This window comes from Melanostigma gelatinosum (genome assembly GCF_949748355.1).
Source record: "Melanostigma gelatinosum genome assembly, chromosome: 15".
Taxonomy (NCBI): Eukaryota; Metazoa; Chordata; class Actinopteri; order Perciformes; family Zoarcidae; genus Melanostigma; species Melanostigma gelatinosum.
The window spans coordinates 9,220,039-9,229,735 of record NC_136648.1 but is presented as its reverse complement, the minus strand read 5'-3'; the positions used below and the strand labels follow the sequence as shown (position 1 = coordinate 9,229,735).

The following is a 9,697-nucleotide window of genomic DNA, read 5'->3' as shown; positions in this document are numbered from 1 at the left end:
CACTTGGGATTAATAAAGTCTTCTAATCTAATCTGCGGATTAATCACTCATGCAAATAGTCAGCAGCCCTGGTTATTATATCGTTGTTCCAGGTACATCTTTGCATGTTTACAATCGGGAGTAAATAACACACCTGTAGCCCCGCCGCACTGTTAACTGACAGTTTTTAAATATATTTTAAACCAGAAATGTTGAACTTTATGTTTTGCATTGACAGTATTGTTATGAACACTTGCCACAGGTGGATCCTTTTGTCCTTAAAGAAGTGAACTTACAGTCAGATACCTTTGACCTGTGACCTCTAGAAGACGCGCTGGTTTTGCCACTGGACTTCGGCTGCTCGCAAACGTTCCACATTTCCAACATAACAGTCATCTTTCAAATCTGATACCACGTTTTCAGGTTGTGTTGGGTGTGGCACACAAACCTCCACTGACAAAAAGACTCTGGAGGGAATAAACAACGCTCGCTGAGCTCTCATCAACAAAAACCAAACTTTGCAAAGACAATAAAACACAGCAAATGGTGTTTATTGTCAAAGTGTAGGAGTAGGACAATGTTATATGTGCATAACTCATTATTGTGTACTCTAATTGTGCAACAAACTAAGCTACAGTATATACAGACATCTATCATTAACTGTTGATAGCTGGATGACAGTTATACTGTATAACAGTAAATCTAGTTAGCCGGTTGCTTGGGCAGGACAGCCTTCAGACAATCCGTCAAATGCCCAAGACTTTGGTATCATCTGCATCAGATGCAACATGGTGACTCTTACTCTTACAGTGTAATATCAATCAATACAACTAAACACATCCATTTAAAAACATCCACATGAATATACTCAATGCAACAAATGTTATCTGAAATCTTTTCCCCTCCCCACCCCCGCCCACATCACTCGGTTTCTCTCTTTTTCATCGCCATAAAATCCAGTAAAGGTTAAAACAAACATTTAAATGTTACATATCCCATAAAACGTAAAAGAGAATTAATGTTATGAGAACCCCCGCCCCCTCCGGTCTCCATAGCAACAATGCTTTGTGAAAAATATACGTATAGTAGAGTGAACTAAACATTTACAGGTGGAAAGAAAACATCGTTTCGACATAACTCTTTTGAATAATAATAATAATAATAATAATAATACTACAGCCCCCACAGTCTCATGAACATGCTATGGTCTCTTGTTACTCACTCCGATCATTGTCCGTGTGATGTCAGGCCCTCGGCCTGTCACAGGGTTTGTGGTTGTGTCAGTGCATGTTTTTGAAGTGACTGTCGTGGATGTATGCGCGCCTGTGTGTCAGTATGCGGGTGTTTTGGTGTGTTTTGCAGGCTCAACAGTCCCCAGAGTTATGCGAATGTGGCCCGGTCTCCATTTTCCAGTCTCTCTGGTCGGTGGCCTCTGCCTGGGAGGCAGCGGGGGACAGGGACATCTGTCTGCGGGGGTTGCCGCTGTGCATGGTGTTCCAGTGGCGCTTCAGATCCGACGCTTTGATGAAGGCCTTTTCGCAGGAGCCGCAGTTGAACGGCCGCTCGCCCCGGTGCTGCCGCTCGTGGTCCTTCAGGTGGGACTTGTGCTTGAAGGCCTTTTCGCACAGTTGGCACGCGAAGGGCCTCTCGTTGCTGTGGACCCTCTCGTGCCTCTTCAGGTCGGGGCCCCTGATGAAGGCCTTGCCGCACACCACGCAGCGGTGGGGCTTGAAGCCGGAGTGGATCTTTAGGTGCTCTTTGAGGTGGGCGGCGGTGGTGAAGGCTTTGGGGCAGTGCTCGCAGGCGTAGGGCCGGTTGGCGGTGAGCAGGCGCTCCTTTTTGGCGTTGTGATCCTGGGGCTTGGCGCCGGTGCTCTGACAAGAGCCGTGGTCGCGGTGGCCGTACAGCAGGTACTCCAGCTTCATGTCGCTGGAGGAGGAGGAGCCCCAGCCGTGGCTGTGAGGATCTTTGCTCATGTTGGTGTTGTAGTTGTGCGGCTGAGACACGTGAGAGCCCCCGGGCCCCATGCCCTCCATCCCCTGATCATAGAAGCTGTTCTTCCTCACTTCCTCCATGGCCAGCTCCTTCAGGATGGCGTCCTGAGCTCGCATCCCGTGGTCCCCGGGAGCCTGGTTCTCCCGGGTCTTCATGTTGGTCAGCTCCCGCTTCTGGGTGCACAGGTTATCCAGGAAGTTGATGCCCAGGATCTGGCCAGACGACATCATCATGTTGATGTCCTTCTTCCTGACGGCAAGCCGGGCAGTGTACATGTAATTGAGCACCTCCTCGAAGATGTCAGAGCGGATGAAGTCCAGCTCCACGATGGAGTTGTCCTCCTCGCTCTGTTTCTTGAAGAGCTTTTTGAAGTAGTTGCTGCAGGCTGCCAAGACACAGCGGTGAGCCCTGAACTCTATGTTTTCCACCACCACCACCACATCACAGTGCTCACCTTCCATCCTCTGCTGGTTGAGCATTTTCAGAAAGGTGGCTTTGTGGTCATAGTCGATATATCTCAGTAAATCAGACATGTTTCAGGTCAAATTGGAGCAACCTGCAGAGGAGGGAAAAAAACAGTCAACAGTTAAATATTTTTGCTTTGCACAGTCAGTCGGGCATGCACATAACCTGCACACAACTGAGGGGTGGAGCTCCACTTGCACGCTTCTCATGTGAATACATATAGGTTTGCCTTCAGGAGCAAACAACTCACACTATCATTGCAGCAACTTGCAAAACTAACGTTACATCGCTTTTGTTGAAAAACCACCGTTAAAAATGCAAGAGAGTAAACAAAAAGTAGCAAAATCAATCGTGCAGAAATTCTTATGAAAAAAAAAAACACACACACGAGAGGCCCGACAGCAGTAAAAGCCGCGGTAACGCCTGTAAAAAATATATAAACGCAAACAGACACAAGCAGATTGACTTTTCTTAACTTAAGCCACGCGTTAAAGCCGCCGAGTTCGCGTGACAGTCGCGTCGCGTGCAGAAAGGATAACCTTAGCAAAGAATATTTCACATTTCACTGCGCCCAGCCATTTTGGTCAGCAAGCCTCCATTGGCATGTTTCTGGTGCCTTTAAAGCAGTTCACAAACAGGCGGAGGGACGCGGCGGCGAACAGGCGAACTAACGGCGGAGCGTAACACACCGCGTGGCTTCCTGCCCCGTCCGAGGCGACCAAAGACAAAGTAAGAAATGTTAATACCCGAAGCCCTGAACGCGATCCTTGTGTTGTCACGCAAGGCTGTCGACGACGATCCAGAGCTGTCGTTTTTCCTCTTCCTCCTCTTGTTGTGACTATTGGGCTTCACAGGAAGCGCCGCGTTGTTTTGCCGCCACCTACAGCACCGGAGCGGGTACTCCACAGAGATCGTCTATGTCCGCGACGAGGACTAACATTTGTCCGTGGCACTCTATAAAATAAAGATATTTTAAATGGAGAAACTGATTTACTCCTACACAAAACTGCTCTTCATTTTTAAAACAGAAATATTGCACATATGTTCGTTTTTCATTGTTGTTTTTTATTGTCATTGACTGCTGGTGGCATGTTGGAAAGAAAATGCCGCAAAAGGGCCCTCTTGGATGCTCCTATGGTAGATACAAGACGAAGTGCTCTCCAAGGTGCTATTCCAGAAGAGAAAACATAGTAAAGTTCCCTCTATAATGCCCCTCTAGTAGAGAAAACGAGATGTGTGTCCGAATGAGTGCTCTTAAATCAAGAAGACAGGATGCGGTACCATATAAGGTGCCCAACATGCAGCCTTTCTGCGTGCTAGTGCCCCACCATGCAGCTTACTATGTTTGTTGTTATGCACCAAAGCAACACCAAATATATGTTGAAACTTGGCAATGAACCTGTTTCTGATTTCTGATAATGTGCCAAAATGTGACATTAAGTGCTGAATAATAAACATCATCATTTGGAGTTAACCGTGTACACTTACCTGTACTAAGATTTGATATTGTAAATACATTTATTTGCCACTTCTCATGTATGATCCTTGCCGTTTGACCTGTTTACATTTTTTGGGATTGTGTGCATATTGTTTGCACATTAGATATTCTTTTTATATTGTAGTTCATGCTTTTTATACTTTGTACTGCAACTACAAGAATTCCCCTTTGAATACATACATTTCTGTTTTAGCTTTGTTACATGGATCACTTACACATAACTACTACTTTGTGTATACAAAGTACATCTTACATTAAACTTATTAGTTCCATTGCACTCTGCAGCCTTGCACTATGATGTATTTTTTTTTTACAGAAAGTGACTTATAGACATCGTGTGTTGTTGTACATTATAGTTAAATGTGTGTTTACCTATATTGTACAGCTTTGTTGTCTGTTTAGTTTGAGCTGTATGTCTATTTCTATCTCTTTTGTGTATGTACATTTAAAAAAATGTTTGCATGTGTGTACACATACTTGGCAAATAAAGCTGATCTTGATTCTGATTAAAAACCATCATGTCTCAGATAACCGGTTTCATCCGGACTATGTGGGTATACTTTGATCACATTTTGATTGACAATGGTCTGGCAACACAAACACCTTTCAGTTATCCTGATCCCGTATTTTCATCACTGGCTGCACGCCAGTAAGAAGAGCATAGACAGAAGTACACACAGGGAAATAACCCCAAACGACAATGTTTGGCAGACTATGTTGTGTTCCCTCGACACTTGTTAAAGAAAACAAATGTGCTTTATCTCTTAATATTTAAAGACTAGAAAATGAACACCATAGCTGAGGCAGACATTTGATCTCCTCTCATTTGTCAGCACGAGATAGTTTGTTGAATCAGGATTTGTAAAGATCAACTTGTCCTCCCTCCTTGCGTTGATCCCATCGCACCCAGCAACAGAAACAGAGTGAGAGCTCACCTCTTTTGTTTCTCTTTGGCACACACGCACGTTCACAGCGGGCGGAGCTTTGAAAGCCTGCGTGGGTTCATCATAATTACCTTTGGCTGTAAAAAAAAAAAAAATCTGTCTTAATTACCCCGAGGGCGATCTTTAAGTGTTTCGAGCCTTTGGTTTAATGAATAATAGATCGAGATATATATATATATATAGATCTATATATATATAAATATATATAGATCTATATATATATATAAAAAATATATATATATATATATATATATAAATATATATAAATATTTATATATATATATATTTATTATTGTTTAAGCTTGAACATAAAAAAAAAACACATGTTGCCCATCAGGATATTTTAGTGCCTGAGGATATGAAATCTGTTTTGGCTCCTTCAGCTCAGGTTGTTCCATATATTCTAGTTTATTTTTTATGAGTTTTTAGAAGTAAAGATTGAACATATGAAAATAACAAAAATCCATATTTAGAGAAAATCTAAAGATTACAATTGAATATATTTCAGGGTTCAGTGTCACATACTGTAGCTTGAGGAATCATCTGTCGGTTATTGTGATATGAACCCATCAAATAACTAGTGCCTCATCTAATGGTCTCAACCAGCAACTGAATCATCACTCAGTGTTTAACACTGACTCAATATCTCGGCGTCGAGACATCAATCCTCAATCAATGGGTCCAATGGCGGCACGTGTCAGTGCTGTGGTCAACATGTTATTTGAGGAAAAAAACCAGCAGATTAAAACAAATGCATTTGCCACTTTTATTTCACCTTTTTGAGGAAAACATGGCTGTACACGAACAAGACTCGGTTATTCAGATAGAGTTGAACACATGAGGGAGGCATATAGTTGACATGTTCATGGGGGGGGGGGGGGATAAGGTGGACACATCTCTCTTGGCTTTGCATCTAATTTGAGCAGAGCTCGGCAGTCTGAGCCCTTTGCCTCGCAGAACAGAGCGTGTTGGTGGAATCAAAATCGACGAGGAAAAAACGATAAAAATACTGAAATGATCATAAAAAAAGGGGAAAAAAGAAGAATAATGCAATTCAAGTAGACGTGAATAAAATCAACCGTGAAAGATACATTTGCTATTCTCCTTGGAAAGCGTTGATATGTACAGAACTGGGCTGTAGTGAATTCTGCTGTAGTGGCAACACCAGACGGAAAAAATCATCGACTTGTTTGGAGTAAGTGAGGCAATGCTTGCTGGCAAATGAGGTTGGCACTTCTACAGTAAGGTTAAATAGCGTATGCTCCCTAACACATACAGCCTACAGCGATTTTAAGTTTCTGGAGTGATGGCTTTATTTCATAAATAAAACGTTGCTACAGTAATTATTCTCAAGAATCATAAAAATGCATCAGAGTCATAAGGCAGTGTAAGCAAACCGTTTGCTTGCTGCACACACACAAGAGATTCGGCGTGCAGGTTGAATTGAGAACCACTTTTAAAAATCGTACGCGTTTCGGTATAATCTTGCCATTTTCTATGATAATGCAACATTGCGTCCTTCTCATGCGAGATGCATTTATTTAATTTGCAAGGTGAGGGGCTTGCGACTAGCTGGCGGGGCTGCAGGATTAGGAGAGTAGGAGCCTTTCTAGTCTTCTGAGAGTCCCGGAGTAATATGTGGAGTTCTGGATGTTGGATTGTGGGAGGTCGAAACAGAAAATAGCCCTCGGGTGTTTTTACTCCTGGAAGAACAGAGGAAACAGGGGTTAGTACGTCCTGCTTATTCAATCACACACACACACACGCCCACAGTGCACCCTGCAAGTGCAAGCATTCCCATCTGGTGAGTCACGCGAGTACACACATGCACGCTCGTCATCCCAAACCCTGCGCCTTGGGATCGCTTCAGTTAAAAGCTGGCGAAATAACGAGCTGCGGAGCCCAAAAAGGTGAATTCGAATAAAACGGGACAATTCCAGTTTCCAGATTTAAAAAAATGTTTGAGAGAGAGAAGGTGGTGAGGTTGTAACGATGACGTGCTCTGGGTGCAATGGAATGAGAGGTTCCCTCACACAGCTCCACACCTGAAGTAAGCCCCACAATACTGCCAGCGGACATGTTGAAACACAAACGGCTGCATTTGTGAAGGCTGCAGACACACTTACACACACATACACACACACACACACACACACCCACCCACACACACACACACAGAAGAAGAATGCAACTAAAAGGAGCAGGATGTCACAAATTGTTTCAAACACAAGTTTCCGAGAAACTATGTGTTTTAATGCAAATTAGCATCAATTCACGTTTTATTTTCTGCAAACACAACAGATTTTTACTCATAATATTTGTACCAGTGGTCATTTACAAAGCTGCCCAGTTAAAGTTTATGATTTTTTCTGGTTGAAAATAGACTAAAGCAGATCTGTCTTCACCGGAGATCAGATTTCAGTCAACGCGGGTTCTTTGCAGACAGACTGAGCGCTCTGAGAAGCAGAAGCCGGTTGGGCCGGTATTTAGTCGCTCATCACTGCTGCTGCTGCCCTTTGTGAGGCTGCACAATGTAGACATAACGATGTATACTCAATGTTTTTACAGAGTACTGCATGACATGCAGGTCACAACTCTTTCAACCGTACTTGTTTTTCAAATCAAAAAGAGCTAAAATCGTCTCCGGTTTTCCACATTTTCAAAGTTTTGTGTGTATTTTCTTTCAGATGACAACCCACATGTCTTTATAAAGAAGAGGGACGGGTCTGTGTTACATGTTTAGTACACACGCCCTCTAATACAAATGGAATTGTGTTTCTTTCCAGCAGGGGGGAGTGTTGGAGTCAAATTACAAGAGCTCGCATGAGCCAGCAGCGTTGCTGTAAAAAGGCTTTTTAAGCCTCGTCATTACGAGTTGAGATTATAATATCCAGTGTGTGTGTGTGTGTGTGTGTGTGTGTGTGTGCGCACACACACGCATCAGCCAACCTTTTCCCTGCAGGGGGAGTGGAGCTGGAATGACAACAGCATGATGCATTAGCTGCAAGTGCTACAGAAGCAGGGCTGTCTGTACCAGTGAGAAGAAGTGCTGATGGGAAAAGCAGCATGCCCAAGAATGGAGACCAGCTTGAAAAAAGAAAAACCCCAGTCCGACCACATCAAAAACTAGACCAGACTAAAAACGGACAGGGCCGGGACCAGGACTGGGACCTTGTTGTCTTACCTGGGTCAGTCCTCCCCCTCCTCTGGCGTGATCTCTGTCTCTTTATGAACCACTACTTTGGTCACTGACATGTCAGGATGCTGTTCTTTAGCCTCCTTTATGGCCTGAGCCAGAGCCTATATACGGGAGTGCAGTGCCAGAAGGGATCACCAGGGGGAGACAGAAAATGGGGAAGGCAGGGAGGGAGCAGGGATGTTTCATTGTGAGTCAATATGAGCAAACAAAGGGAAGCCACTTTTAGTCACATTTGTCATACTTCCAGTGTTTGTTAAAGTCACATCACGAGTTAATGTCTTGTGCAAAATATCACATGCTAAGCCCGTCTATATCTGGCTGTACTATGCTCGCAAAGTACAAGATAAGGTCCCGAGGGGTCACACGAGCATTTTACTTTACGTTCATCGCTCAAATCCATTTATCGACTTAACAAGCAAAGAAAAATAAGGTGGACAGAGGAGAATGAATGAGAAGCGGAATGGAAACTCTGAGAGACCTGATCGTGGTCGATGTCCGTGTCTCCCGTGATGACGATCCTTTTCTCAATCCTTGTCTCTGATATTCCTCCTTTCACCGTCTGACCAACGGAGAGCAGGGAGACGACTTAGAAGTCAAAGCGCACACAAAAGCATACGGCAACAAACATCCTGACGCTTAAAACGTTAGGTTTTTACCATGCTATATACTTATTCTATCTGTCTAAATCCTTGAATGGCGACAAGAAGGTTGTGCGAGTGTAAACGTAAAAATAAAATTCTAAACTTTTCATGAACTTAAGAGCTTGTGATGACTCCGGCATGGAGGAACACAGACCTATGGTGCTCTGAGACACGCACACCGTTCTGAGTTCTGCAGTAAAGAAAGGCTGAAGCCGAGCTGCATCGGCTGCCGTTGCACTTGAAGCTTCAAGCGTTACGAGACGGAAAAGGGACAACAGATGACCCCTGACCTTTGTGATGTGTGTGGTTGTCGTGGTGCTGGAGGTTTCCGAGGTGATTGTCTGAGCACTCAGCAACACCCCGGGGTCTACGTCGCCGTTAGTGTCAACCTGTTGACGAGCAAAACACTCCATTAGGAAACTACAAGTTATATTTACAAGTTACATAAAGTCAAACTACCCGCTACACCACGTGTAATGGATTCCTAGCAAATATTATTCAACAGTAATTTGTGGTAAAGCTGCGTTAACTGACTTTTTTTGGCCACTTGTGGACAGAGGAAATAGATAGCGCGGTATTTCTAGTCCAATAATTCAGTTCTCTTTGAATAATAGTGAAAAGCTGCACCGTGTTCACCCGCCAGACACCAACGTGTGCTGTAATACAACACGTATAGTGTTATCAAGTAGTTATAATCGATCTTTCACTCTCGCTGCGGCTGCAGCAGTTTACAGAAAGAAAAAAAAGCTCTAAAATCCCACATTACACTTTTAGCCGCAGAAGAAACTGACTGTTGAACACAGGGGAGCATTTAGCCTGATAATTCCTCCAGGAGGTAGCAGAGAGCCAAACAGAGTTCATATTTCATTCTATAGCTTCCATTCATGAGGTGGACACAAACACAACTCTAAATGAAGGATAACAAAGCTCTGAATCTGCTGTGTGCGTATCAAAGAAACTATTGCTGATCACAGCT

At 43.7% G+C, this 9,697-nt stretch overlaps 2 protein-coding genes across 13 annotated transcripts in view; both read right to left on the bottom strand.

Moving 5' to 3' along the window:
* Positions 1-514: 514 nt before the first annotated feature.
* On the bottom strand, positions 515-3,278 carry LOC306789689 (zinc finger and BTB domain-containing protein 14-like). The gene is made up of 2 exons (XM_079285770.1): positions 3,186-3,278; positions 515-2,530 (listed from the first exon to the last, which is right to left on the bottom strand). Exon 2 carries the CDS (start codon positions 2,505-2,507, stop codon positions 1,344-1,346), a length of 1,164 nt encoding a protein of 387 aa, XP_079141896.1. The 5' UTR covers positions 2,508-2,530; positions 3,186-3,278; the 3' UTR covers positions 515-1,343.
* A 2,355-nt stretch (positions 3,279-5,633) lies between these two features.
* Positions 5,634-9,697, bottom strand: part of LOC306789421 (band 4.1-like protein 3) — a 42,768-nt gene continuing 38,704 nt past the window's right edge. For 11 of the 12 annotated variants that reach the window (XM_079285357.1, XM_079285355.1, XM_079285362.1 and 8 more), the window contains 4 exons: positions 9,012-9,110; positions 8,559-8,639; positions 8,066-8,181; positions 5,634-6,584 (listed from right to left, as the gene is read on the bottom strand). In XM_079285357.1, the coding sequence (XP_079141483.1) occupies positions 8,071-8,181; positions 8,559-8,639; positions 9,012-9,110 (291 nt within the window). In that variant the 3' untranslated portion in view covers positions 5,634-6,584; positions 8,066-8,070. The remainder of the gene's footprint in view (positions 6,585-8,065; positions 8,182-8,558; positions 8,640-9,011; positions 9,111-9,697) is intronic. The other variant, XM_079285365.1, reaches the window with a different exon arrangement.

Bases quoted from the DNA above. Each gene is read 5' to 3' on its own strand.
- LOC306789689 (XM_079285770.1), bottom strand. From the start codon at position 2,507: ATGTCTGATTTACTGAGATATATCGACTATGACCACAAAGCCACCTTT.